This window comes from Megascapheus bottae, chromosome 17 (assembly GCF_031878675.1).
Source record: "Megascapheus bottae isolate mThoBot1 chromosome 17, mThoBot2.hap1, whole genome shotgun sequence".
In the NCBI taxonomy this organism is placed as follows: domain Eukaryota; kingdom Metazoa; phylum Chordata; class Mammalia; order Rodentia; family Geomyidae; genus Megascapheus; species Megascapheus bottae.
Genome location: NC_143525.1, coordinates 33938107 through 33965876, shown reverse-complemented (window position 1 = coordinate 33965876; position 27770 = coordinate 33938107). Strand labels below are relative to the sequence as shown.

At 51.8% G+C, this 27770-nt stretch overlaps 3 protein-coding genes across 3 annotated transcripts; 1 reads left to right on the top strand and 2 right to left on the bottom strand.

Annotated features, from left to right (window-relative positions):
• The first annotated feature begins 6630 nt into the window (after positions 1-6630).
• Pgap3 (post-GPI attachment to proteins phospholipase 3) lies at positions 6631-20386 on the top strand. Its single transcript, XM_090350770.1, has 8 exons — positions 6631-6848; positions 8793-8890; positions 9598-9750; positions 17038-17100; positions 18539-18600; positions 18822-18958; positions 19194-19398; positions 19583-20386. The coding sequence occupies exons 1-8, from the start codon at positions 6668-6670 to the stop codon at positions 19644-19646; spliced, it is 963 nt and encodes a 320-aa protein (XP_090206896.1). The 5' UTR covers positions 6631-6667; the 3' UTR covers positions 19647-20386.
• A 1436-nt stretch (positions 20387-21822) lies between these two features.
• Pnmt (phenylethanolamine N-methyltransferase) lies at positions 21823-23695 on the bottom strand. Its single transcript, XM_090351685.1, has 3 exons — positions 23448-23695; positions 22395-22602; positions 21823-22270 (listed from the first exon to the last, which is right to left on the bottom strand). The coding sequence occupies exons 1-3, from the start codon at positions 23647-23649 to the stop codon at positions 21823-21825; spliced, it is 858 nt and encodes a 285-aa protein (XP_090207811.1). The 5' UTR covers positions 23650-23695.
• A 1646-nt stretch (positions 23696-25341) lies between these two features.
• Positions 25342-26722, bottom strand: Tcap (titin-cap). The gene is made up of 2 exons (XM_090351684.1): positions 26410-26722; positions 25342-26185 (listed from the first exon to the last, which is right to left on the bottom strand). The coding sequence occupies exons 1-2, from the start codon at positions 26517-26519 to the stop codon at positions 25792-25794; spliced, it is 504 nt and encodes a 167-aa protein (XP_090207810.1). The 5' UTR covers positions 26520-26722; the 3' UTR covers positions 25342-25791.
• Between the last annotated feature and the right edge of the window lie 1048 nt (positions 26723-27770).

Sequence of the window (27770 nt, the reverse complement as noted above, 5' to 3'; positions counted from 1 at the left end):
CTAGCCTTTGAACAAAAAGCTAAAGGACAAAGCCAGCCCTGAGTTTAAGACTCTGTACATACACACACCTACACACACACCAGCACCAGCTCCTCCTTTAGCACATTTTTTTTTTCAGTACTGGGGCTTGAACTCTGCATCTAAGCACTGTACTTGGGCTTTCCTCAAGACTAATATTCTACCACTTGAGCCCTAGCCCCATTTCCGACTTTTCTATGTATGTGGTACGGAAGAATCGAATCTGGATCTTCATACATGCTAGGCAAGCACTCTACCACTACCCAAACTCTTGGTCCCAGTTCTTTTTCTACCTCCACCACCTCTAGTCAAAGCCTTTATCATTTCTCTTCAGGCCAGTGGGCTCCCAGGATCCTCTTTTCTGAATCCACCAAAGTACATATTTTAAACATAATCAGATTATGGAATTCACTCCAGGGCCTAAAATACCCCTTACTGGCTTCCTACTTTCCACCCTCGCTGTGGCTCCAGTCTGTCAGCATTCCAGCCACTTAGGTGAATTTCTTGTTTTTCAAAGATGTCTAACTCAATCTGGCCTTAGGGCCTTGGCCCTAGCCAGTGCCCAGCCCTGCACCAGTTGCCCCAGGGGTTTTTAGAGCCAATTCCTCCAGGTTAAGACTTCTCCAGCTTACTAGCCCAAAGTAGGCTTCACCTTCCTCTCTGTTCCCCAATCTTGTCACTACATTATCTAATCACCTTTTACTCAACCTTTGTCCATTTGTGAAACTGATGATTTTTTAAATGCTTTTTCTTTGTTTTAACTGATGACAGATGCAGAAAAATTTAAAAAAATGTAAGAATAAAAATTGCCGGATGCCGGTAGTGCACAACTATAATCTTAGCTACTTAGGAGGCTGAGATCTGGGGATTACAGTTCAAAGCCTGCCCAGGCAGGAAAGTCCATGAGATTCTAATCTCTAATTAACCCAGAAAGCGGGAAGTGGCCCAGTGCTAGCCTTGAGCAAAAGAACTCAGAGACTGCACCCAGGCCCTGAGTTTAAACCCCATCACTGACTGGAAAAAAAAAGAAAAGAAAAATAAAAATTGCCTCTCACTTCACTGTTAAATAGGGATGTTCTATTTTATTCCAGATGCAATGAGTATTTCCATTTTCTAACACATATTTCTAGATCTAGTCTAAAATAGCACTGTGTATTCTTCACAAGAGTAATGCATATATTCATGTGGGTGCATATCTATGTCCACACTTAAGTCGTTCCACATTGTGAGGCATCTATATCAGTCCATTACAACCTGCCTCGTTTCTATTGATTGCTATTCCACAATTCATTTTAGGGATATTCTATCTCTTTCAATTAATATATTTCATTTCCTATTGGCAGACATTGACATTTTCTCTCTCTCTCTCTCTCTCTCTCTCTCTCTCTCTCTCTCTCTCTCTCTCTCTCTCTCTCTCTGTCAGTCATGGGGCTTGGACTCTGGGCCTGGGTGCTGTCCTTGAACTCCTCAGCTGAAGCTACCACCCTACCCCTTGAACCACAGAGCCACTTCCGGTTTTCTAGTGGATAATTGGATTCCTAGTGGTTAATTGGAGATAAGAGTCTCAAGGTCTTTAGTTCTTGAGCTGGCTTTGATCTTCAGATCTTAGCCTCCTGAGTAGCTAGGATTTCAGATGTGAGCCACTAATGCCGGGTTCATTTTGTTTTTGCTTATGAAAATAATGACCAAACCAGGGGATAGTTGCTCATGCCTGGAATTCTAGCTATTCAGGAGATTGGGATCTGAAGGTCTCCATTCAAAGCAAGCTTGGGGAGGAAAATCCAAGAGATTTTTTTTCTTTCCCAGTCCTGGGGCTTGACTCAGGGCCTGGGCACTGTCTCTTAGACACTTTTTGCTCAAGGCTAGTGCTTTGCCACTTGAGACACAGCGCCACTTTTGGCTTTTTCTGTGTATGTGGTACTGAGGAATCGAACCCAGGTCTTCGTGAATACTAGGCAAGCACTCTACCACTGGGACAAACTCCAAGTCCATCACTTCTGGTTTTTAAACTAAAGGTAGGCCCTGAGTTCAAGCCCATGACTGACTGAAGGAAAAAAAAATCAAGCCAGAAGTAGAGCTGTGGCTCAAGTGGTGAAGTACTATGTCTTTGAGCAAAAGAAAACCAGGAACAGCACCTAGACCCTGAGGTAAAAGTGCTGCTTGCAGCAAATAGCTTTGCACAGTACTTACACGATTTTACACGTGGGTGTAGATGTAGCTAGGGTCTTGCGCTTAGTTAGGTAGGGTTGTATTACTTGAGCCATGCCCAAGACCTTTGTACTTTAGGCTATTTTTCAGATAGGGTCTTGCTTTTTGTTCCACTGTTTTGCTCTGCTGTCCTCAATCTTCCTCCTACGCCTTCTCTGTAGCTGGGATCATGGATGTGTGGCACCACTCCTGGCTGTTTGTTAAAATAGGGATCTCCCTAGCTTTTTGCCAGAGCTGGCCTAGGACTGTGATCCTCCTGATGTCTGACTCCAGAGTAGATTACAGAGGGATTACAGGCCTGAGCCATCCTCCCCAGCTGCAACCCAAATGCTGAGGATCACAGTCCTAGGCCATCCTCCCCAGCTGCAACCCAAATGCTGAGGGTACTCAGGGCCTTGCACTCTCCTTTGGATGTTTTGCTCAAGACTGCTCAACCACAGCTTTTTGCTCATCAATTGGGGGTACAAGTGCTTTGAATTTCTCTGCCTAGGCTGGCTTTGAACCAGAATCCTCAGATTTCAGCCTCTTGATTACAGCCTCTAGGATTACAGGTATGAGCCACTGGTGCCCAATTTAGTTTTTTTTTTTTTTTTTAATACCATGGGGCTTAAACTAGGGCACTTGTCCCTGAGCTCTTCTTGCTCAAGGCTAGTGCTCTACCACTTTGAACCACAGCACCACTTCTTGCTTACAGGTGGTTAATTGGAAATGAGTCTTTTTTTTTTTTTTTTTTTTTTTTTTTGGCCCCTTTCTCTTTCTGGCCCCGCTCGCTCCGGCCCCGCTCGCTCCGGCCCTGCTCGGCCCCCTTTCTAGCTCAGGCCCCGCTTGCTTCCGCCCGGCTCGCTCCGGCCCGGCCCTGCTCCTGGCTTGCTCTGGCCCCGCTCGCTCCGGCCCGGCCCTGCTCCTGGCCCCGCTCGCTCCGGCCCGGCCAGCTCTCGCTTGCTCCTGGCTCTGCTCGCTCCGGCCCCTTCTCGCTCTGGCCCCGCTCGCTCCGGCCTGGCTGGCTCTGGCTCGGCTCGCTCCCGCACGCTCCGGTCCTGCTCGCTCCGGCCACCACTCGGTTGGGCTCCACTTGCTTGCTTTCGCTCTCTGTCGCTTGTTGCAGTCTCGTCTCTGCCACTTCCGGCTTGGTTGTGTATGTGGGATACCGAGGAATCGAACCCGGGTCTTTGTGCATGCTAGGCAAGCACTTTAACCGCTAGGCCAAACTCCCGGGGCCGGAAGTGAGTCTTATAGACTTTTCTACCTGGGCTAGCTTTGAACCGTGATCCTGAGTAGTTAGGATTACAGGCATGGCCACCAGCACCTGGCTGAAACTAAAAAATTTTAAGGTTCTATTTCTCTTTTTCTTTTTGTTCTTTCCCTGTTATTTTCTTTTTTTTATTATTATTATTTTTTGCCAGTCCTGGGACTTGAGCTCAGGGCCTGGGAACTGTCTTTGAGCTTTCTCAAGGCTAGCACTCTACCACAGTACCCATCTGACTTTTAGGAATCAAACCCAGGGCTTCATGCATGGTGGGCAAGCACTCTACCACCAGGCCACACTCCTGGCCCTTAGTGTCCTATTTTTACCCAGAAATTCTTTCAAAGGGTCCCTTTGAGGAGAGCTTCATTTAAAAAAAAAAAATTCATCCTCACACCTGTAATTCTAGCTAGTCAGGAAGCTGAGATCTGAGGATCTCAGCCACAGCATAAAAGGACCTGAAACTTTTTTTTTTTGCCAGTCCTGGGCCTTGAGCTCAGGGACTGAGCACTGTCCTTGGGCTTTCGCAAGGTTAGAATTCTACCACTTGAGCCACAGCACCACTTCTGTTGTACCAAGGAATTGAACCTGGGCCTTCGTGCACCCTAGGCCATTCTACCACAAGGCCAAACTCCCAGCCCAGGGAACCTGAGACTCTCATCTCCAATTAACCTCTAGTAAACAGGAAGTGGGGCTTGTCTCAAGGGTAGGTTGGTAGTCTTGAGCTGAAGAGCTCAGGGACAATGCCCAGGCCCAGGGGTAGAGCAGTAGCCTTGAGCTGAGGAGCTCAGGGACAGTGAACAGGCCAAGTTCAAGCCCCATGACCCACAAAAAATAAATTCATCCACAAAATAGTAAGGATAAAATGAAAGGACAAAAGTATTATAAAATGACAAATCTACAGGAGCTTGAGGCCAGCTTGGGTTAAATAGGAAAAAAAGAAAAGAAAAAGAAAAAAATCCCCATCTGCCAGATGCAAATTTGTATTAGTCTTGTTTTCTCTTAGCTACTGAGTGGTTGTTTTATTATTTTCATCTGTGGTGTTTTACTCAATTTCCCAGTCACTGTCAAGTGTGCTCTCAACATGAGGACATTTTCCATGTTATTTTCTTTTGTCTTTTTTTGTTTTTTGGGTTTTTTTTTTTTTGCCAGTCCTGAGCTTGAGCTCAGGCCTGAGCACTGTCCTTGGACTTTCTCAAGGCTAGAGCTCTACCACTTGAGCCTCAGCACCATTCCGGCTTTTTTTTTTTTGCCAGTCCTGGGCTTGAGCTCAGGGCCTGAGCAGTGTCCTTGGTCTTTCTCAAGGCTAGAGCTCTACCACTTGAGCCTCAGCACCACTTCCAGCTTTTTTCTATGTATGTGGTACCCCGAGGAATCGAACCCGGGTCTTCATGCATGCTAGGCAAGCACTTTAACCACTAGGCCAAACTCCCGGCCCCACTCTGGCTTTTTTGTATGTATGTGTACCGAGAAATCGAACCCAGGCCTTTATGCATGCTAGGCAAGCATTCTATCACTAGGCCAAACTCCTGGCCCCTCTTTTGTCTTTTTAATAATTATTTTTATTTTTGTGTTTTGTTGGTTGTGGGGCTTGAACTCGGGGTCTGGGTATTGTCATTGAGCTTTCTCAAAGCTAGCCCTCTACCACTTGAGCATCACTTCTGGTTTTTTTCTGTGTATGTGGTACCAAGGAATCCCACCTAGAGATTTGTGCACAGTAGGCATGCACTCTACCACTAAGCCACACTCCTGACCTTACTTTATTTTTTCTATAAGAAGTAACTTTTCAGAAAACAGTGTGAATGGTACCCCCTACCCAGCATCATTCACAGAAAATGCAATGTGAATGGCAGGTTCGAGCATACCTAGCTTAGCATAGTGCTAGAGCTAAGGGCTCAAAAAGTATTTGCTAGCTGAGTGAATAGAATCTCATGTTAATTATTTCTTTTTTCTGTTTTTGGTCAGTCATGGGGCTTGAACTTGGGGCCTGTGCACTGTCCCTAAGCTCTATCAGCTTAAGGCTATCCCGCTCTACCACTTTGAACCACAGCACCACTTCCAGTTTTCTGGTGGTTAATTGGAGGTAATGGTCTCATGGACTTTCCTGCCCCGGCTGGCTTTGAACTGTGATCCTCAGATCCCAGCCACCTGAGGAGGTAGGATTACAGGGGTGAGCCACCTGCAACCCACACCTGGGATGATTTGTTTTTGGTTTTTTTGTGGGTCATGGGGCTTGAACACGGCCTGGACACTGTCCCTGAGGTCTTCAGCTCAAGGTTACCACCCTACCCTTGAGCCAACCCCTACTTCACGTCTTCTAGAGGTTAATTGGAGATAAGAGTCTCAGGTCCTTTTGTGCCCAGGCTGGCTTTGAACCTTGATCCTCAGATCTCAGCCTCCTGAGTAGCTAGGATGACAGGTGTGAGGCACCACACTTGGCATGAATTATATTTTTAATATTAAATTATAGTGCACTTTTTTTCTTTTTCTCTCTTTTCCCTTCCCTCCCGCCCTTCCTCCTTTCCTTTTGCTTCCTTCCTTTTTTGGTGCCCATCCTGGGGCTTGAACTCAAGTCATGAATGGTGAAGCTGGTAGTTCACGCTAGGACAGGCGTGAGCCACTGCCGTGCGGTATGGATTGTTCTTCATCCGGCCGGGAGTTTGGCCTAGTGGTTAAAGTGCTTGCCTAGCATGCATGAAGACCCGGGTTCGATTCCTCAGTACCACATATAGAAAAAAGCCGGAAATGGTGCTGAGGCTCAAGTGGTAGAGCTCTAGCCTTGAGAAAGTCCAAGGACAGTGCTCAGGCCCTGAGCTCAAGCCCAGGACTGGCAAAAAAAAAAAAAAAAAAAAGAAAGATTGTTCTTCATCCTATCCGGCGTCGCAAGCCCTTAACTCCGGCGCGTAAAGCAAGGTGCGGCTCAGGAGGCTGAGATGTAAGGATGGCGCCGGCGTCAGCAGTAAAGCTCAGGGACTGCGCCCAGACCCAGAGTTCAAGCCCCAGGACCGGCATCTGAACAACAACCACGGCGACGGGGCGAGGGGCGGGGCAGGCGCCCGCCATCCGGGAACTTTCCTTTAAAATGAATGGACGTCGGGGGACGGTACAAAAGGGAACACAGGTACTTCCGGTTACTCCGGAAGTGCAGGCTTTTTATGCTCCTAAGCTCCTCCCTACGTCGCCAGCCGGAGTGACGGGATGGCCGAACGAGCAGCACGGCTGATGCTGCTAGCCGGGGCAGCAGCGCTCGTGAGCGGCTCTCAAGGCGACCGCGAACCGGTGTACCGCGACTGCGTGCTCCGATGCGAGGAGCGGAACTGTTCAGGGGGCGCACTGAGCCACTTCCGTTCCCGACAGCCAATCTACATGAGCCTGGCAGGTAAGCCCCGCCCCTCTGCGAAGCCACGCCCACGGTCTTTGGCCACGCCCTTCGCGCCCCCAAGCTTCTGCACACTCTGCGCGCTCTCTGTGTTTTCCCCCGCGGAACCCTTAAGATTGTGTGGAAGCTTCGGAGTGGTGGACTTTCTTATCATCCTGACTTATGACCCTGGAAGTTTTTTTTTTTAATTAATTAAAACTGCTGTTTATTAAATGCTTCTTGCAGAGCAAGGCCCTGGAGTGACCCAGAAAGCAGACCAAGGTCCTGCCTTTGCCGGCAGGGGGTCCAGACATGAGAGCTGTTAGCCTCTGCTAACGATTCAGCACTGACTCAGAAAGGAAGATTCTGGCTTTTAGAATGGGGGAAGGGAGGGATCCTTATGTAATATTTTTAAAAACAGATTTTAATTGTTTTTTTAATTGAAGATTACACGGAACACTAAATGTCCACCTTTACAATGAACAAATTGCATTACAGGAAACACTAAAAACACTTCTGATAGCTCTGACTTTTTCTGTCTGGGACAGTTTTAAAGTTTTTCTCTTGTCAAAAAAGCAGGAATATACCTATACAAAGGCTCAAAACAGGCCATCTTTTTTTAAACGAAAAGGCAGTAATTCACAAAATACTATGAATAGAACTTGTAACTAGTTGATACAAATCTAACAGGATTTGTTAAAATCAGTCACCTCTGATAGCACATCTGAAGTGTTCTTGTATAAAATATCATGTGAAAAATGAATTTAATGTCTAAGAAAGTATCATAAAAAGTGTTCTCTGAGGCATAAGAAAATGCATAATACATAATACGTTATGAAGGAATGGCTTCCAGATGAGCACAGTTGACTCCCATCCATAATTTTAGGAACAGGCATATTGAGCACCTATTGTATGGCACACCAGGTCAAATAGCTTTCACCACAGCCTTTGAGGTAATTTTTCCTTTTTTCCTTCCTTCCTTCCTTTTTTTTTTTTTTTTGGTCAGTTCTGGAGCTTGAACTCAGGCCTTGGCACTGTCCCTGAACTTACACAGGGATTCATTCATGCATGCTAGAGAAGCACTCTACCACTAAGCCACGTTCTCAGCCTTGAGGTAGTTTCTCTATTTAACAAATGGGGGAAACATTAAGATCCTGCCCAAAGTCACACAGATTATAAACGGTAAAGTTGAGATGCAGCTTGTACTGTATTACCTTCTTCCATTCCATACAGATGGAACAGAGAGCATGGAGGACAGAGGTGGGTACACTCAATGGTTTAGTTTACCCAAGAACAGAGTATGAAAAGTGAGGTGGGAAAGCAACTCAGAACCTCAAAAGTCAGAGTGAAGCATTTGTGCTTCATTTCTCCAGGACATAGGGAGGCAGAAAGAACTCCTCCTAGACAAATAACAACAACACATGTTCTGAAAGGGCAAATGTACACTCAGTTGTCCATAGGTGAGTCCATTAGATGTTAAGCTCCCCATCTTGAAGCCAGGCACTGGTTGCTCATGCCTGTAGTTCCAGCTACTCAGGAGATTGAGATCTGCAGTTCAAAGCCAACCTGGGCCAACAAATCCAAAGCCCCAAAGACCAGCCCAAATCCAGAAATAGAAATATGACTCAATGGTGGAGTGCCAGCCTTAAATGGAAAGTGAGAGCAAGAGGCCCTGAGTTTAAACCCAGGACCAACACACATACACAATCTTCCAACTTGGGTGAAAGAAGAAACATCTCCATTTTCTCTCACCCCTAAAAGTTGCTTATGTATATCAACACCCCTTCCTCTTATGCATAAGTCCCACTCTCTCTCTCTACACAGGTGGAAAGCTAGAAATTTAAGATTTCTGATTCTCTCCAACATCTAGGCCCTCTTGGCCCTCATTTATACTTGGACCTCCATCTGATTCTCTCTGTGCCTCCCTTGGCTGGAGAGCCGACTGGCTCCATTTATCTATTTCAGGCTGGACTTGTCGGGATGACTGTAAGTATGAGTGTATGTGGGTCACCGTTGGCCTTTACCTCCAGGAAGGCTACAGAGTGCCTCAGTTCCATGGCAAGGTGAGTGGCAAGGTCAGAGAAGGTATGTTGGTGGAGATGTGGTAGGAACGAGGTGTACTTTGGTTGGTCTATACTATGCAAGCAGTCTGAAGTGCGGGGTGATGGTGAGTGCTTGGAGCAAGGCCTAGTCAGAAGCCACGTCTTTTCCTGTGATCTGGTGGAACTAATGTGGCCCATTTGTGGATTTGGAGGAATAGGATCTGGGCGGCTTTGAGGTCTCCTTGGAGAGGGGTGTTGGACTTCTTAAGTCATTGAAGTTCTCATAATGGCATGTTTTTCTGTCGCTTCTCCAGTAGCAGCCAGTATTGATATTAATACCCCTCAGATTGCCCACTCTCCAGGTGCCTTTTAGCATAATATTGTCGTTTTAACAGTTGAGGTTGGTAGGAATTATTCTCCCTAATTTGCTAGAGTATAAGCTGATGTTCCAAGGATGTGGGAAGCACTTGAAGAGGGATTAAAACCTCTTGTCCGGATGGACACACCATCTTTATTGGCGTACCTGTTCTCCTCAGAGGTAGAGAAGTGTGGCTGGCTGGCACAAGGTCCTGATCCTCACCAGCAGTGACTGTAGAGCTGCTCATTCACCTGGAAAACCAAAGCCTTTGGCCAAAGTCCAGAGCTGAGGAAACAACTGGAAAACTGTTGATGTAGCACCCTAGGGGTTGCCTGTCCCTCAGACCACGGCCCTCTTCTCCTTTTTTCAGTGGCCCTTCTCTCGGTTCCTGTTCATCCAAGAGCCAGCTTCTGCCGTGGCCTCCTTCCTCAATGGCCTGGCCAGCCTGGTGATGCTCTGCCGCTACCGCGCCTTCGTGCCAGCCTCCTCCCCCATGTACCACACCTGCGTGGCCTTCGCCTGGGTAGGTGACCTGACAGGAGGAGCTCTTGATCCTCTGACCCCCAGGACTTCTAGCCACCCAGTTTTCCAAGGCTAAAATTACAGTTGTACCAGAGAAGGGATTGTGTCAGGTCTTCCCTTCCAGCAGAACCCTGGGCCAGGCTCCTAGAAGGAACAGAAATTATGTCCTGAGCACTGAACATATATTCCTTCATGTAATCCTTATCAGAGAAAGGTTCAGATCTGGCAAGTGAATAGCTAACTAGTTAGCAAGTAAAGGAACTAGGTCTAACCACTAGCACAATGACTTGAAGGCCTAAGCTCTCAGCCTGGGCTGCTTCCATATTCTGGGCTGAAAGCTAGCTGAGCATTTGCTGTGGGTAGACATGGAGTTGGTACTTGTAGGGGCTGCAAGCTTTGTCCTAGAGAGTGAAATGTAATGGGCCTAGCTCCCTTGGGAGGCAAGAGGCAGGAGGCAGGCAGAGCCTGGGATGGTCCAGGTTGGTAGCTGGGGGAGTTTTGAGGCAGAGAGGCCACGTCGTCTAGGAGGGAGTGAATACCAGGGAGGAGAGGTGTCATGGGAGACTTGTGCGCATGACAAGGCTTAGACATGGGTATATGGGGGAAAGGAGTTAAGATTCAGTCACTCCATGGAGGGGGGTCAGGAATATGGGTGGGGCCTGTGCAGGCAGCCTTAGGGCAGCATAAGGGGCTTGAACTCAGGGCCTGGGCACTGTCCTTGAGCTTTCTCAAGGCCAGCATTCTACCACTTGAGCCACAGCACCACTTCCAGCTTTTTCTGTGTATGTGATACCAAGGAGTTGAACTCAGGGCTTCATGTGTGCTAGGCAAACACTCTACCACTAGGTCACACTCCTGGCCTGAGCCCCCACTTCTTGGATAGACCCCCCACTGAGAAGGGAATTTGGTCTTGGTCAAGAAAGCAGGAAAGCAGGCAATTGAAAAGGTCCCACCTATCCCCTTTCCCTTGGGGTTCTTCTAGGGCCATGGCTTTGTCTGCCCGCCTTGTTCCCAACCCCTCTTAGAGACCACCAGGTAATGCTGTCAAGAACAAAGCTCAATACCTCTGTGCTTGAACCACAGTCCCGAGGGCACTTCAGAAGGTCTTGATTCCGGGCTCTCTCATCTCTTATATCTGCACCTCAACTTCTTAGTGAAATACCAGCAGTCCGGTATAGCCAAGACCTGTTTGGGCAAGAGTTGGGGATGATGTGGGGCAGGAAGTAGAGAACAAATAGATGGAGCCTAGGCCTTAGGACTCTGCAGGACATGGGGTGCTAGGTCAGGGGGTCGCCTTGTTGCCATCACAAGGCTCTCAGTGGACATGGCCTCAGACCCACTATAGAGGATGATCAAGTTTGTTTTTTTTTTATTCTTGTGGTTTTATTTTTATTTTATTTTTTGGTCACGGGATTTGACCTCTGGGCCTGGATGTAGTCCTTGAGCTCTTCAGCTCAGAGCTATCACCCTGCCCCTTGAGCCACAGTACCACTTCCAGTTTTCTGGTAGTTAACTGGAGATAAGAATCTCAGGGACTTTAATGCCTGGGCTGGCATTGAACTGTGATCATCAGATCTCAGCCTCCTAAATAACCAGGATTATAGACCTGAGCTACTGTGCTGGCTTTTTTTTTTTTTTTTTTTTTTTTTTGGTGTGGGTCATGGGGCTTGAACTCTGGGCCTGGGGGCTGTCCCTGAGCTCTTCAGTTCAAGGCTATTTCCCTGCCTCTTGAGCCACAGCCCCACTTCCCATTTTCTAGTGGTTAATTGGAGATGAGTCCTATGTTCTTTAGTGCCTGGGCTGGCTTTGAACCACAATCCTTAGATCTCAGCCTCCTGAGTAGCTAGGATTATAGGCGTGAGCCACTGTGAGCCATTGAGCCCAGCTTGTTTTGTTTTAAGACAGGGTCTCACTCTGTAGTCAAAGTTGGACTCCAACTCTCAGTCCTCTTGCTTTCCTTACTGAATGCTGGGATTGCAGGCATATTTCCAGGCCAGCCCACCTACTTCAGTTGTCCCTAAGCTCTGTATGTTTCTGTAGGAGGGAGAAAGTCTGAGTCGTTTGGAGGGCGTGGCAGTGGTCTTTGTCCTGGGCTGGTCTTCTGGAAATAATGAGGCCTTTCTGTAAATTGGGGTGCAATGGGAAGGCCACTGTCAGCTCTGGGCTATGTCTTGGTTTAAGGGTGTAATAGCCTTGTCTCTGGGAAATGAAGAGACGATAGTCCCGAGGAGGCTAGTGAAGCTTTGGCAGAAAGCTACCCTGCCTTGCTATATAGACCTGGCCTATGGCTGGGAAAGCAAGGCTGGATAGCCTGCTAAGTTCTGCATACTGAAGCGTGCGTGTGTGTGTGTGTGCGTGCGTGCGTGCGTGTGTGTGTGTGTGTGTGTGTTTTCTTTTTAATGTCCTGTGCTTGAACTCAAGGCTTGGGCACTGTCACTGACCTTCTTTTGCTTGAGGCTAACTACCACCTGAGCCACAAAGCCACTTTCATCTTTTCCTGTTTATGTAGTATTGAGAAAACCCAAGCTTCATGCATTCTAGGCAAACACTACCACTAAGCCACATTCCCAGTATCCCTGAGCTTTTTTGCTCAAGGCTAGTACTCTACAACTTGAGCCACAGCTCTACTTTGGCTCTTTTGGGGGTTAATTGGAGATAAAAGTCTCAAAGACTTTCTTGCTTGAGCTGGCTTTGAACCGTGATCCTCAGATCTCAAACTCCTGAGCAGCTAGGATTATAGATGTGAGCCACTGGCACCTAGCAAAGGCTCATTGACTTCCAGGAGAAGGAAACTTGGCGTTCTCCTGCAGCTAGGAGACCAAAGGAATTCCCTATCCCTTCCTCTAGTAGGGACAGGTCCTCAAGTGTAAGAGTGACAGGAAGCAGTTGAAGGGAAGCCCTGACTGTCTCTATAGGATGATTTCTGGAGGTAAGGCCTGATATGTCACCTCTGTTGAGGGAAACCACAGGAAGAGATAGGTTGTTCCTGCAGCTGAATGTTGATTAGACTTCAGGAAGGGTTTTCTGATGATCAGAAAAGAGCCAGTGGAATGGAAATGGCAGGAAATCAAGGAATCCTTTTTGATGGTGGAAAAAGCTCCTCTTCTCTGGAGAGTGAGCCAGGGCAGGCTTACTGAGCCTGAGGTAGGGTGAGACACTAGCCCCTGGGAGGGGACAGGAGGCAGCAGGCATCATATTTAACATTCTGCCTCCTCCACTTCTGAGACACCGAGCTATTTAAAGACTCACTTGTCCCCACCACTACGGTGTCAATGACAGCCCAGAGCACTGGGGCTTAGCACTGGGGTCAAATTCCTGACAGATCTGGCTCCCTTGGCATGCAACCAGTTTCACGGCTGTGATATTTTTGTCTCAATTTTCCTATTTTCCAGCAGACTGCACCAGCCCCTCGTCCCTGTCCTCTCCTTCCTGCTGTTCCCCCGCCCCCCATCACTGGCACCTTGCTCTGGCCACTTCCATTCCTCAGTGTTTGTGAAGTTCTTGCTTGGTGTTTGGGCCAGTCCACTGACCTCTGGCTGGTTATCATGTGTGCCCCTCGCACTCCCCTCCAGCCTGGCTGAGGAGTCTGGAGCAGCCATGCACTTGTGTCTGGGGATTTCCCTTCCTTCTCTGTCCATCTGTCCTCTGCTTGTGCCTTGGTTACAAACTCAGAAGAGAAACATTATCAGTTGGGATCCTAATGTTGGGCTACTGTCTCTGGAACTAGGAAAAGAGGCTCTACCCAGGGCAAGGTGTCTACATTCCAGGAATCCCAAGGTTTGACCTTGAACTTGATGACCTTTAAAGACAGGGAAGCTGATGAAGGAAAGTGATGGAGTCAGCCTACTGGACCAAATTAAGGAAAACAACATTTATGGGACATCAGCTGTGGACTGTGCAGGAATAACAGCAGCCATTTTTTTTTTACCACGCATATAAGACAGCTCTCCTAGAAAACAGGTGCTGTTTTAATGCTGTCCTGGGGGTGAGGCCACTGAGATCATCACAGAAGCTTGGTTACTTGTTCAGCTGAGCCAGGCTGGTGGCTCATACTTGTAATCTTGGCTACTCAGGAGGCTAAAATCTGAGGATCATGGTTCTAAGCCATCCTGGCCAGGAAAGTCCATGAGACTCCATTACACTACCAGAAAAGGCAGCAGTGGAACTGTGGCTCAAGTAATAGAGCACTAGCCTTGAGCAAAAGAAGCCCAGGGACAGTACCCAGGCTCTGAATTTAAGCCCTAGGACTGGCAAACAAAAAAAAAATTAGAAAAACTAACAAACAAACCCACAGCTGAGCTATGTGTGGCAGCAGGTGACTGTGGGTCCCATCTACCTGGGGAGAAGGGTCAGCGAATCACTTGACCTTAGATCTTCAGGGTTAGCCTGGGCAGCATAGCAAGACCCCTTCTCAATAAAATGTGCTGCGAGTTGGAGGTATGGTTCAGGTGGTAGGCTGCCAGCCAGTGAGTGAAAGCATCAGATACCAAATTCAAGTCCCAGTTAAACAATGTGCCAGGCTGAGTGACTCATACTTGTTATTCCAAATATGTAGGGGGCAGAGATGGGAAGATTACAGTTCAAGACAAGCCCGGGCAAAAAGTAGGAGACCCTATCTGAAAAATACACAGAGCAAGAAGATATGGGGGTATGGCTTAAATGGTAAAGTGTTTACCTAGCAAGCACAAAGTCCTGAGTTCAAACCCCAATATATTCTCCTTCCCCCAAAAATAAAAAATAAAAATAGCTAATATTCTGTTCTAATTTGAGCACTTAATATAGACCTCCTTGGCTGGAGAGAATGGGAAGCAGACTTGATCTTTGGCCTCAAGACTCTAGAGAGCTATTCCATTGCTAGCCCACTGGTAACAAAAGTAACACATAAAATTCTGCCCTGGCCCAGCAGCATGCCCTACACTGCATTTCAGTAAGCCCTGGTCAACACTGGAGTTGTTCCCATTTTACAGATGAGAAAACTGAGGTACAGCAAGACTAAATAACCAAGGACACACAGGGAAAGCAGAACTGAGATTTGAACCCTAACAGTGTGGCTCTAGGGCTTGCATTGTGTGTGTGTGTGTGTGTGTGTGTGTGTGTGTGTGTGTGTTTATGTGTTTATGCCAGTCTGGGGGCTTGACCTCAATGCTCAGGCACTGTCCCTGAGCTATTTATGCTCAAGACTAGCACATTGTGATCACTTCTTTTTTTTTTTTTGCCAGTTGTGGGGCTTGAACTCAGGGCCTGAGCACTGTCCTTGGACTTTCTCAAGGCTAGAGCTCTACCACTTGAGCCACAGCACCACTTCCAGCTTTTTTCTATGTATGTGATGCTGAGGAATCGGACCTGGGTCTTTGTGCATGTTAGGCAAGCACTCTACCACTGGCCCAAACTCGCAGCCCCCTTTTTTGGTTTTTAATTGGAGAAAAGAGTCTCACAGTCTTTCCTGCTGGGGTGGCTTTGAACCACCATTCTCAGATATCAGTCTCTTGAGTAGCTAGGATTATAAATATGAGCCACTGGAGCCCTGAATTCTAAGTCTAAGGAAAGGGTTGGCAGAAGAGTCACCCCCCATACTGGATACTCTCTCAGGGAGAGAAGATTGCCAAGGGGTGCAGCTTCCAGGTTTCACTTGGGTCTCAAAGCCAAAGGTGCTCCAGGAAGGAGGCAGGGCAGGGGACCCAGCAGCCCCCTCCCCTCCCTCCCCCCGCCCCCCGCCCCACCATCTCTCCTGTGGAGCAAAGGCCTAGCCCAATGCAAATCCTGCTGCTTTTGGGTATTCCAACTTCCACTTGATTCTCTTGTGGCCTCTTCCTTTCTGTTGTGGATGACAAGGAGGCCTGGCTGGCTGCTAGTCCCTGCTCCTTCCCTTCTTCCTCCCACACTAGCTCCTGGGCCTGTCTCTTCCCTAAGCTGTCCCTGCATCTGTCCTGCATAGTCCTGGCTCTGGCAATTGCCCACATCTGTCTCTAGCTCTGGGCAGCTCCTCTCCCAGCTGTGACCCTCTGTAACCCAGTGTCCAAGAAGCCAGAAGCTTTTGTCCTATTTCCCAGAGGAACCGACAGTAGCAGGGAGCCTGGAGGCAGGTAGCAGAGACAGAATGGCTGTCCTTAAAGGAGGAGAAATTACCAGCCCTCAGGGGCAGGAAGGAATGGAAGACCATTCAGGCTAGCCCACATGTGTCCCAGACAGGGAGCTTGGCTGAGAGGCAGGGCCTTTGCCAGTGTCCAGAGCAGCGGAAGAGCAAGGCCTGGGCTGGACAGGCCACAGGCATCCCAACAGCGGGATGGTAGCTGGATGGCCTGGCTGAATCCTGTGCCTCCTCCTTTCCTGCTCTGCCCACTCTCCCCTCAGATGTCTGCCTAGCCTTCCCTGCTGGATCCGACCCAATGGCTTCCTGCCCTGCTCCCTCTGCCCCTGGTCTGCTCAGTTATCCTGGTACCAAAGCTAGCAGCTCTTTTGTCCTTTTCATCTCTGGCAGGCCAGTCCCACCCTAGGCATCCCGCCCCTCCTCTGGGGCACACAGGGCTGGCCCTGTTGTTCCTTCCCTTGATTGCCCAGCCTCAACACTGCACCCCAGAACCCAGCCAGCCCTGAAGAAAGCGCCAGCAACAACACCCATAAGACTCGAGCTCATTTGCAAGATGACTCCTGCTCTCTCCATGTCATTTCCCAGGGGCCCTTGCTGTCTGCAGCCCCTCTGTCCTGCCCCTGCTCTTCCCAGGGCTTAGACGAATCTCTGGCTCAGCGGGTTGGGCCAGGCTGGTCAGAAGAAAGCTAGGCTAGATTGGCAGCTGTGCTCAGAGGCTGGGCCCTAGTGGGATCTCCCTCCTTTGCTCAGAGACACACCCCAGGGCTGGCCCAAGCTCCCCCCCATTCCACCCACCTTGCCCCACCCCCAGAGACTGAGGTCACCCACTGCCCTGGGCCCAGGTGTGGCTGTCTTCACCTGGCTGGTGGAGGAGGAGGAGGAGGAGGAGGAGGTCAGGGGGGGGGGGAAGGAGGAGGAGGAGGCAGGCCCCTCAGGCTGCTGCCTTAGCTGTTGAGTAACCTGGAAACTTGCTTTGCCAGGACTGGTTCCCAGGCCAGGCTAGAACCTATGGTGGCTGTAGTCCCTGTGGCCTTGGGGGCCTTGGGAGGATATATTACAATTTTGAGGGGAAATGGGCTGAGTCTAGAGGCCCAGAAAGCACATTTTTCTCCCTCAGAGCCCATCCCAAAGGCAGTGGATGTGAACCCATGGAGTCCCCACACCCTGATGCAACACACTCACCCACCCCTCCTTCCTCAGGTGTCCCTTAATGCGTGGTTCTGGTCCACAGTCTTCCACACCAGGGACACTGATCTCACAGAGGTGAGTGCCTCTCATCCCCTTGCATGGACAGTGCCAGAGGGGCCCAGGAGTTTGGGCAGAGCGGCCTCTAGCACGTGGGCTCCTAAGGCTGTGAGGTTCCATCACTGGCTCATTTTGCCTCAGAGAAGTGAATTCATTTACTCAAGGCCAACAGCTAGTAGAAGTGTGTGTGAGGACCAGTGTCCCTGAGCTCTGAATTCCGTGCTGTGCACTCAAGGTGGCACACACACCAATGCCGTGGAAACCTGGCTGCAGCGTGGTTTTCAATCACTGTGCCAGGGCTGAGAAACCATGGCTCACACCTGTAATCTTAGCTAGGATGATAGCTACTCAGGAGGCGAGATCGGAAGATTAGAGTTTGATGTCATGCCCAACAAAGAAATCCTTGAGACTTATGTCCAATTAACCAGAAAAAAAAAAAAAAGCTGGAAGTGGAGGTGTATGTCAAGGGATATTGAATCAACCCCTTGAGCTCTACCACTTGAGCCACAGCACTACTTCCAGCTTTTTCTATGTATGTGGTACTGAGGAATCAAACCCGGCCTTCATGCATGCGAGGCAAGCACTTTTCCCACTAGGCCAAACTCCTGGCCCTAGTAAGTACATTTATTTTATTGATTGATTAATTAATTAATTTATTTATTTTGCCAGTCCTGGGCCTTGAACTCAGGGCCAGGGTGAGCACTGTCCTTGAGCTTTCTCAAGGCTAGAGCTCTACCACCTGAGCCACAGTACCATTTCTGGCTCCTTTCTATGTATGTGATACTGAGGAATCGAACCCAGGTCCTCGTGCATGTTAGGCAAGCATTCTACCACTAGGCCAAACACCTGGCCCGTGAGTACTTTTTTTTGGGGGGGGGGGGTCATGGGGCTTGAACTCAGCCGGAGCGTTGTCCCTGAGCTCTTCAGCTCAAGGCTACTGCCCTACCCTTGAGCCAAGCCCCACTTCCCATTTTCTAGAGGTTAATTGGAGATAAAGAGTCTCATGAACTTTAGTGCCCGGGCTCGCTTTGAACTTTGATCCTCAGATCTCAGCCTCCTGAGTAGCTAGGATTATAGGCGTGAGCCACCACGCCTGGCTCTGTGAGTACATTTCTTGATGGACATTGTTACCCCTTCTGACAGCATCAGCCTTGAGTGAAAAAATCAAGCCAGTGTGAGGTCCTGAGTTGAAGCCCCAGTTCACTCACACACACACACACACACACACACACACATAAACACAGGCACAGAAAACCACTGTGCAATGTGAACATAGTGAGTCCGTCAGGGTTGAGGCACCCTATAGGCATATGACCACGCCTCTGTTGACAGCAAGCCCAGGCCCAGGCCCTCCCTGTCCCTGTCCCTATGTGCACCCTCTGTGGGCTCTGCCCTCTGCAAGCCTTTGAGTACCCTACTCTCCTCACACGGCCCTGTGGGCCCTCCCCCTCCTCAGAAGATGGACTACTTCTGTGCCTCTGCCGTCATCCTGCACTCTGTCTACCTGTGCTGTGTCAGGTGAGTCCATCTGAAGGGTTCAGGATGAGGGGCTCCTCATCCTCTCGTGGGGTGCTATTCAGGGCCTCTTCCTTGGCCTTCCCCCCTGGTGGGGGGAGGGCTGCCCTCCTTGGGCAGGGAAGAGGGTAGTGGCTTCAGCAAGCTGTGCTTCTGTTGAAGAAGGTGGTTCAGGGAGCAAGAAAGCTACCTGGCATCTTGAGCTGCTTTGGGTGGCGGGGCAGGACCGTGGGGCTGCAGCACCCGTCTGTGGCCAGTGCCTTCCGCGCCCTCCTGCTGCTGCTGCTGACTGCACACGTCTCCTACTTGAGCCTCATCCACTTTGACTACGGCTACAACTTGGTGGTCAACGTGGCAATTGGTAAGGCAGGACAGAACCCCCGGAGGCTGAGCTTTCTGCAGAACTGTGGGGCAGATGGGTTCAGGACATGGTTCCAGAAGTTGGAGGTTCTGGAGAGGCCTTGGGAGGAGGAGGGAGAAATGAGGCTGAGAGGACAGTCTGAGGATGGTCCCAGGACAAAGCACTTGGGGAGGGGGCAACCTGGGGACAAGGAGGAGGTCTGATGAGTGGGCCTGTCCTGCTCACGGGCCCCCAGGTGTGGTGAACCTGGTGTGGTGGCTGGCCTGGTGCCTGTGGAACCGTCATCAGCTGCCTCATGTGCGCAAGTGCATGGCAGTGGTCTTGCTGCTGCATGGGCTGTCCCTGCTCGAGCTGCTGGACTTCCCACCCCTCTTCTGGGTCCTGGATGCCCATGCCATCTGGCACATCAGCACCATCCCTGTCTACATCCTTTTTTTCAGGTGGGTGCCAGCCCCAGCCCTATGCTCATCTTCTCTGTGCCCTTCCTTGCCCACTCCTAAGGGAGACAGAGGGTTCCATGTGTCCATAGCCCTCTTCCGGCTTGCCTGTGCCCCTCACCCCTTTATCCCAGGCTGTGCTCAGAGTGAGGTGCCATCCTCAATAAGCTTCTCCCTCTGCCTACAGCTTCCTGGAAGATGACAGCCTATACCTGTTAAGGGAATCAGAAGCCAAGCTCAAGCTGGACTAAACCTTAGGAACAGATCCTTTCCTCTTCCTCCTTCCCTCGTGACATGACTTATTTCTTCCTTTTAGTGTTTTGAACTCAAAACAATTGTGGACAGTGAATCATGGAGCTGCCCACCCCTTGTTGGCTCTCCCAGGTCTTGGAGTCTCTTAACCGTTTGGGCAGCCCCTCTGATACCTCCAAATGAACTGGGCCTGGACCAAGTTCCACTCAGAGGCATGCTGCTTCTGTCTCCCCCATCCCACCCCTCATCAGTGGAATACCAGTACTACAGGTCTTTGGGATACAGTGGGGTTTCTTATTACCCCTGCCATCCCCCCAGAGTGCCACTAGGTGGCACTGGATGCCTGTTCATCTGCCCAGCTCCATTCCCCATGGGTTTCAAGGGATCAAGCTGTTGGGATTGGTTGGGATTGAAGTTTCATCTGACCTGTTCCATGAAGACTTCCAGAGTCTCACTACACTCCCTTTAAATGCTCCTGGGTCCTGGACAAGAATCCTGTGCTGCTTTTCTGGTTGGGAGGCTACACAAAAGTGTGTAAGCCAGCTAACCAGGCCTGGGCATGGAGAGCTCAGACCTGGGCCTGCAGAGTGTGTGGTGTATGTGTGTGTTCAAATACCAGTGGGAGAGCATAGGTTTGGGAAAGGTGTGATTTAGTGTGAGTGTGCCACGGATATGTGACTGAGATGAGCACAAATGCAGGTGCATGTGCCATATGCAGTATGGGGAGGTTGGAGCAGAATGAAATGATGCAGCCAGGCTGACAGCCAAGATATGCATGTGACTTGACTGGGGTCAGGCTACCAGCTCTGTGTGTGTGTGTGTGTGTGTGTGTGTGTGTGTGTGGTGTGCATATGTTTCTTTGATATCCTCCTCCAAACCTTATAGGACTTCACATAACTTAAGAGATCCTTCTAGAACCAGCCCCTTGGAGGACAGAGGGAAGGAAAATGGGGATTCCAAGTCTTCAGGCCTCCCTGTCTCCTTGCCTTCCATAGTTATCCTCCTTTCCCAGTTCCTGACTCCAGGCTCTCAGCACAGCCTGGACTTTGGGATGTGTCAGCAGGTCTGGAGGATCGAGGGAAAGAGCTGTGGCAGAATCTGGTTTCTGCCTGGCTACACAGCTGGCATCCAGTGGAGGTGACCCCTGGCAGTTGTGCGCGGCCATGATGCTGTCCTCTGTGGCACTCTTTCTTCCTGAAGGCAGTGTGGTGCAGCCCGAGAGCCTGGACTTTTGCTCTGTCCCTTTTTTTTTTCTTCTTCTTTTTTTTTTTTTTTTTTTTTTTTTGCCAGTCCTGGGCTTAAGCTCAGGGCCTAAGCACTGTCCTTGGATTTTTCTCAAGGCTAGAACTCTACCACTTGAGCCTCAGCACCACTTCTGGCTTTTTCTAAGTATGTGGTACCAAGGAATCGAACCTGGGTCTTTGTGCATGCTAGGCAAGCACTCTACCACTAGACCAAACTCCCGGCCCTGGCCCCTGACTCCAGCCTCAGACCCTTTTGATACTAAAGAACTATTTTACAAGTGGGAGATAGCAAGACACATGCATAATAAACTGATTTCCTGTCTCACCACTTTGATTCTACTCCATATTTGTGTATAGAGTGGGCTGGTGGGAAGGAGGCAACAGACAGAGGTAGGGTCTCTAGCAGGGCAGTGGGAAAGACCAAAAGCAGAGGCTGGACAGAACTCAAGTCCAGTCTGGAGGGAGGGAAAGCTGGCACTGGTGCTTCTCTTCACTCAGGCCTGCTTTAACACCCCTCAACTCCCTGCCACCCCATCACCACTCCACTTATCTCCTGACTCTCCAGCTTCAGCTCTGAACCTGAGTCACTGCAGCTTATTACTTAACAGCTCTGAGCTTCTCCTGGCAACCGAACAACAGGACCCCCACCACTGAGCTGCAAGGCGGAGCCAGCAATAGGTGCTATATAGCCTTCCTGAGTTTGAGATGGAGGAGTGTACGGAATGCTACCCTCATGGAGGCTTCTGAGCAAAAACAAAGGCTAAGATGGGCCCCGCACACCTCTAATATGAGATCTTCTGCCCCCTAGTTACTCCCCAGAACTACAGACAGCGAACACTTGGCAGCAGGGAAGGATATCTTTATTAGGTGCCACCTCAGGCAATAGGGAGAGCAGGTGGCTGAAGGCCAGGGGCATGGGCACACAGGGTTCTCACACCTCCAACCCCCCTTTCTTCTGGGCCCAAGCAAAGAAGATGCCCTTGACATCATCCACCCCTGTGCGGAGATGGGGAGGCATGACGTAGGTGCGAAGGTCCCGGACGTCATAGCCACTCAGCACCAGGGCCTCCCTCACCTCCTCCTCACACACAGGCACCACAGCCAGCTTGGCCTCCCCAGCCAGGTACCATGACTCCTCCAGGGCCCCAATGAGGAGCAGGTGCCCCCCAGGCCTCAGCAGTGTGGTGATATGCTGCAAGGCTCGCTGGAAGCTGGCAAGGTCTGGGCTCACCGCCTCTAAGCAGAAGGCAGAAACCAGGGCATCGGCAGGTAGGGGTGCTGGGCTCCCCTCTCCCAAGGGCCGAGGCTGGTGCACATCAATGGGCAGGACCCGCTTCACTCTGGCTCTCAGCAGACGCTCCTTCTCCTGCCAGGATTCACTGTGCAGGGGGGAGGAGGGACACAAGGCAGGTCTCAGCCCCCACCCCCGCCCGCCCTCGGCCCTCTGCTGCCCCCCCACTGGCCGCTCCATGGGAAGGTCCTGCCATCACCCCTTCTCCTCACCCCTCGCCCTCAATGAGGCAGACATGTTGGCTGTACACACTCCAGTCAAAGGCCCTGGGCTCCTCCCGCAACCAGAGCCCCAGCTCCTGGCGGTTGACCTCCAGGAAGTCAGTCATGGTGATGTCCTCGAAGTAGCTGCAGGCGCTGAGCAGCTGGTACACGGTGGGACCCGAGCCAATGTCTATGAGGGAGTGTCCAGACACCTCACCTGGCAGAAGAAAGGAAGAAGGTTCTGTGCCTGCCCAAGCAGTCAGCCCTGCTTCAGACACCCCTCCCCCTCCGCCTCTCCACCCTCCCCCAGCCTTCCTCCTCCCTCCTCGGTGGCCCTCTGAAATTAGACCGAATCAGGCTGTCCCTGGGGTCGGGCCTGGACTGACTGACTGGGAAAGGAGCTTGGTTTCTGTGGCTCCGATTCCACATCTGGAAAACAGTTATCTGAGGAGGTCTAAGTGGGGAGGCCTGGAGGCATCTGGCCTTCCCACAACTCCTCTCCCCAATTTCTGCATCTGCTTTCCTCACAGTCTCTGCGCCCCCTATTCCGCCCCTGAGCACCCTTCCCTCCCTCTCTCTTCAAGAGGTCCAGTCCTGCCACGTTCCTCAGGATGGCTTGGATCTCCTCAGAGGCTGCCATCCTCCTGCCTGGGCAGTAGCGGCGATTATAGCCGTGTGCCAGTGTGCTCAGCTACCTCTTCCTCCCCTTTTTTTTTTTAACTAGTCCTGGGTCTCGAACTTAGGGTCTGGGCACTGTCCTTGGGCTTTCTTAAGACTAGAGCTCTGCCACTTGAGCCCACAGCTCCACTGCTGGCTTTTCCTGTGTATGTGGTACTGAGGAATCGAACCCAGGTCTTTGTGCATGCTAGGCAAGCACTCTACTAGGCCAAGTAATGACATCCATTACTTACTTATCTCTGCTTCTTGTTCCCCATCTCTCTCTTTCACACACACGCACACACGCACGCACACGCACGCACACGCACACACACGCACACACGCACCATTCCTTTGCTCATGCTCTCTATCCCAGCTGCTTCCTTTTCCCCGTGCTGGGCTCACCGGTGGAGAAAGTCTGAGCCAGGCAGCGCAGCTTCCACGGCCCGACGCCGTCGGGGCTGCGCAGGTCCCCGCGGGGCGGTGCATAGTTGTTGAGGAGGTAGGCGCGGGGCTCGAAGCGCTGGTAGGCCGAGGCCACGGCGGCCCGGCCCGGGTCGGGGCCCAGGCTCGCGTCGGCGGCGGGACTCGGATCTGCGCGGCTCATCCTGCAGCCCTGGCCTGCCGTGTGCCCCGCTCGCCTCGCCGCCCCTTTATACTGCTGGACCCCCGCCCCGACCGCTGGGCTGCGGGGCCACGGCTGAGCGATGAGCCGCCCCGGGCCGCTTGCGCCTGGACACCCCATCCATCTCTGTTAGTGTCCTGGTAGCAGACAGGCCGGAGGTGGGGGGGGGGGGAGTTGGAACATCAGGTCCCGCTCCACCCGCCCTCTGCAGGGCCTCCCACAGCCCTCCAGCCTTGGTCCTTCCCCTAGCCCCCACCTCAGCTCCTGAGCCTTCTGCACCTCTCCCCGGTGTCCTGGCTTCTCTCTCTGCCAGCTTCTGGCCGCCATTTATTCTTTTTGCTCTCCATCCCATGCCTTCTCTTCCCCCAGGTCTGAATTAGGCCCTGGTTCCTCCCAGTCCCCAAAATCCAGTGCCCTCCTTCCAGGTCTCCAGAGCCCCACTGGCTCCCTTTCTTCTGGGACACCCTTAGTAATGGCACCCCAACTCTCCTCTGGCCCTCCTCCAGTGCCTGCCATCCCCACCTCAAAGAACAGTCTGTTCTGGCCTCTGCTACAATTGCCCTGGGGCCTGGAATTGGGTTCAGTCTCCCTGTCCTGCCCAATGGAAGCAGCGATAGGCCAGGTGAGTAGGGCTAATGCACTTAGCATGCCCAACAGGGAACAGCCAGGTCCAGGCCCCACCTTTCTGAGGCCCCTTGGGCTCTGAGATGTTTATCTGGGCTTCCCAGGGCACAAGGTTCCCTGTGTTCCTGCCATATTGGCGACACCCAGCCCAGGTGACGGGGTGTTGAACACAGGCTCTGCCTGCTCATGACCCCTGGGGGTGGGGAGACCATATATTTGGTACTCTGCTGGGCTGGAATCTCTGACCCCTGTCCTCTCTCCAACCACACTTCTGCCTGCTGTTGAGGGGACCTGTCCAGGCCAGGCCTGCAGGTACCAGACAGGAAAGATGCTAGATCCCCTCAAATGGGAAGCCATTCTGTCCACAGCATCTCCATGATATCCCCCCGCCCTGCCCAAAGGCCCCTCTGCCTTGGGTAGGCTACTAGCCTTTGCTAAGATCAGCCCCTGGCTTCCTCTAATCCCAGTCTAGTCTGTGCCCCTCCTTGTCCCAAGGAGAAAGTCTTGTTGAGCCAGGAAGCCAGGGACATGAGTCATTGTAACAGCTGCAGGGGTCACAGACAGGAACTTGACCCCATCACTCCCCCCTCCTCCCAGTCACTCTGGCCAGGGAGCGTAGAGAACCTGACCCCAGCCACAGATGGATTCTGTCTGGAAATATAGCTGAGAGGACTTTGGGGTCACTGACCTCCCAGGCACACACACTCTAGGCACAGCCAAAGACAGTCCTGATGCCAAGCCCCTTCAGATTCTCCACAAATTCCCATGCCAGCTGGCTTGCCGGGTACCCCCCAGGGCCAGGGGCTGGACATGGAAGCCAGGAGTGGGCAGCAGAATCAGTCAGGAGATGGGAAGAGGACCACACAGCCAACCTGTTTATTTTACAGCTCTGCTCTGAACCCCACTCCCAAGTATGAGGTGTACCCTCTGGCTCTGCCATATTTAGCTCAGATGTAAGGCTGTTCCCAGAAGTGCATAGAGAGGCACCGACAGGTTGGCCTCCACTGGGCCCCCGTAACCACAAGGAAAGAAGCAAGGCTGGAACACGGTTGAGCTTTTATTGCAGTACTAAGAGAGGGTGCCGGGGCTCTGCCCTGCCTCTGCCCTCTTCACATCCCCCTCCCTCCAGTCTCCAAGCTTCCTTCCCAGAGCATTCCTGATTCACTCCCACTCGTCTTGGCTTCTCTGAACCTGAAGCCTGGACCACATTACTGCCCCCAGGGGCCTCTTGCCCTAACCAGCATCATTCAGTCACTTCTGAAGCTGAGGGTGCTCGGCTGTGCTGGCCCCCAGCTCTTTACCCCATGCGTCCACCATCTTTGTTCCCCTCCCTTCTGGGAACTCAGGGGACCCAGGCATCCTGGTCTCTGGCTCCTACTTTCCATAGCCCCCCAACTGTGGGCAAACTACAAAGCAGCCACGGCCAGCAGCTCCATGGTCCTGGCCAGGATGGGCCCAGCCCAGGGCAGGCACAGTGGAGCCCGCGTCAAGTGCCTCCTCTCAGCCTCTCTGGGCTTCTTGGGACATGGAGCGGGACAGGGTTCGGCGAAGGGCTCCGGGCTTGCTGACAGGGATCACGGGAGGCAGTTGCTTGGTGATCTCAGCCACATCCTGGCGCTCTGTGCACTGGCCACCCAGAGCTGCCTCCAGTGCCAGCAGCTCCCGCAGCTGGATGGGGGTCTCCTCACGCTCCTGCTTGGCGGCGCCCAGCTTGGTGGGGGTGAAGATGGGCAGCGGCAGCACTCGCTGGTAGGGCAGCTGGTACTCCTGCAGCCCTCGGCCCAGGATGCCCAGGCGCATCACCAGCCAGGGGGATCGCTGCACCAGGGCCTGGCACTGCCCCTGCCGGTGGTAGGTCTCATGCCGCTGGCTATCCTCCTCATGTAGGGAGCAGCTGGAAAGGGGGATGCAGGCCGTGAGCCCCCGAGAGCTGTCGCCTGTCAGGCGCAGGCCTGGTAGGAGCTCCCTGGGGCTGCAGGGGCTACTCTGCTCTCCTCAGCGATCACCCTTCCTGCCCTCACCCATAGGGACTTCGGGGCTTTGTACACTAGCCTCAGATGGCTCGGGAGAGGGCTTTGAGGGAAACAGAGGCAGGGCTCCCAGCTGACCCAGACTCACCCTTCCTCCGGCCTTGTGGACAGAGACAGGTCTTTCCACTCAGCCCAGAAGGCCTCCCGGCGCTCCTGGTTCTCCTCTGACACCTGGCAGCTCAGCTCCACGGTAGCCATGATCGCTGGCTCCTTGTTCCCTCTACTCTGCTCTGCTCCTCCTGGGCCCTTTAAATAGTCCCCTTCTCCCCCTTCTCCAGGGGCTATTTTCAGCCCCTCTGGCGTCAGATGCTATAAGCAGAGCCAAGACTCATTTGTGGAGGGGCTCTGAGTCAGGGCGGGGGCAGGGGGTCCCTGAACGCTGGCTACCTCCAAGTCAGAGGTCAGCTTCTCAAGGGATCAAGATTCTCTAGTGGGGGGCTCGGGTTCCTCAGAGCAGCACTTCCAGGTGCCTGACACTTGGCAGACACCGTCTCACACAAGGCACATGTCCCGCCTCGTGCCACCTTGGCAATGCCCTCTGCCCCGCCTGTTCCTTCTTGCTCAGGGACGCTGGTAGCTCGTAAACAGAGCAGGAGACAGCAAGGACTGATGTCCCTTGATCTGTTCCAGGGCTTCTGACCCCCTCCCCCAGCCCCCGCCCATCCTGGGCTCAAGGACACATCCCTAGGCTGGGCCCCTGGATCAGAGGAACAGTGCAGCCATGTCCTCAGGCATATGTACTAAAGGCCTCATCCCAAGCCAGCAGGGAGAAAGGGACATCAAGTCCACATTGGGGACCCTAGGGCATGAAGCTCAGCCAGGAGCTCTCCGCCAGAGAAGAGCAGCCAGTGCAGAAGACAGCAGGTATGGGAGACAGGCCTTCAGACACCACCCTCCCCACTCCCCCACCCCCGCCCCTGCCCCCCACCAGGTCAAGTGGGAAAATAGAGTGATGGGAACCTAGGCATTCTGACAGTCACAGGCAAAAGACCCAGCTCTAGCTCCAAGGTGGCTGTGGAGCTGACCATGGGTCCCTGCCCATCTCTGGGCTTCATTTTCCCCTACTTTTTGGCTGCAATGGGCTGACAGAAGAGCTGGGGGGTGGGATGGGGTGAGCTCCAATGAACTACCTGGGAGGGGATTTTGTTCATGGAGATAAGAAGAGATGTTGAGGCCACCTATAGGTGCAGTTCCTGTTCCAAGCAGCAGCCAGCAAGCAGGGTGGTGGACACAGGAAGAGGAGTGCTGGGGTGATTACTGAGAAGACTTTTTTTTTTTTTTTTGCCAGTCTTGGGGCTTGAACTCTGGCCCTATGTGCTGTCCTTGAGCTCTCTTTCTCTTTCCTTCTTTATTCCTTCCTTTTCTTTTTGGCTCAAGGCTAGTGCTCTACCACACAGCTCCACTTGCAACTTTTTCTTTGATTAATCAGAGATAAGGATCTCAGAGACT

What these genes read in the sequence shown, in the direction of transcription:
- Tcap (XM_090351684.1), bottom strand. Translation starts at nt 26,519, where the DNA reads ATGGCTACCGTGGAGCTGAGCTGCCAGGTGTCAGAGGAGAACCAGGAG. An exon ending in TCCACAAGGCCGGAGGAAGG is followed by an intron (nt 26,186 to 26,409) that starts GTGAGTCTGGGT and finishes CCCCCTTTCCAG; the next exon opens with CTGCTCCCTACATGAGGAGG.
- Pgap3 (XM_090350770.1), top strand. Translation starts at nt 6,668, where the DNA reads ATGGCCGAACGAGCAGCACGGCTGATGCTGCTAGCCGGGGCAGCAGCG. An exon ending in AATCTACATGAGCCTGGCAG is followed by an intron (nt 6,849 to 8,792) that starts GTAAGCCCCGCC and finishes TATCTATTTCAG; the next exon opens with GCTGGACTTGTCGGGATGAC. An exon ending in GGGACACTGATCTCACAGAG is followed by an intron (nt 17,101 to 18,538) that starts GTGAGTGCCTCT and finishes CCCCCTCCTCAG; the next exon opens with AAGATGGACTACTTCTGTGC.
- Pnmt (XM_090351685.1), bottom strand. Translation starts at nt 23,649, where the DNA reads ATGAGCCGCGCAGATCCGAGTCCCGCCGCCGACGCGAGCCTGGGCCCC. An exon ending in GGCTCAGACTTTCTCCACCG is followed by an intron (nt 22,603 to 23,447) that starts GTGAGCCCAGCA and finishes TTCTTCTGCCAG; the next exon opens with GTGAGGTGTCTGGACACTCC. An exon ending in TGCCTCATTGAGGGCGAGGG is followed by an intron (nt 22,271 to 22,394) that starts GTGAGGAGAAGG and finishes CCCCCTGCACAG; the next exon opens with TGAATCCTGGCAGGAGAAGG.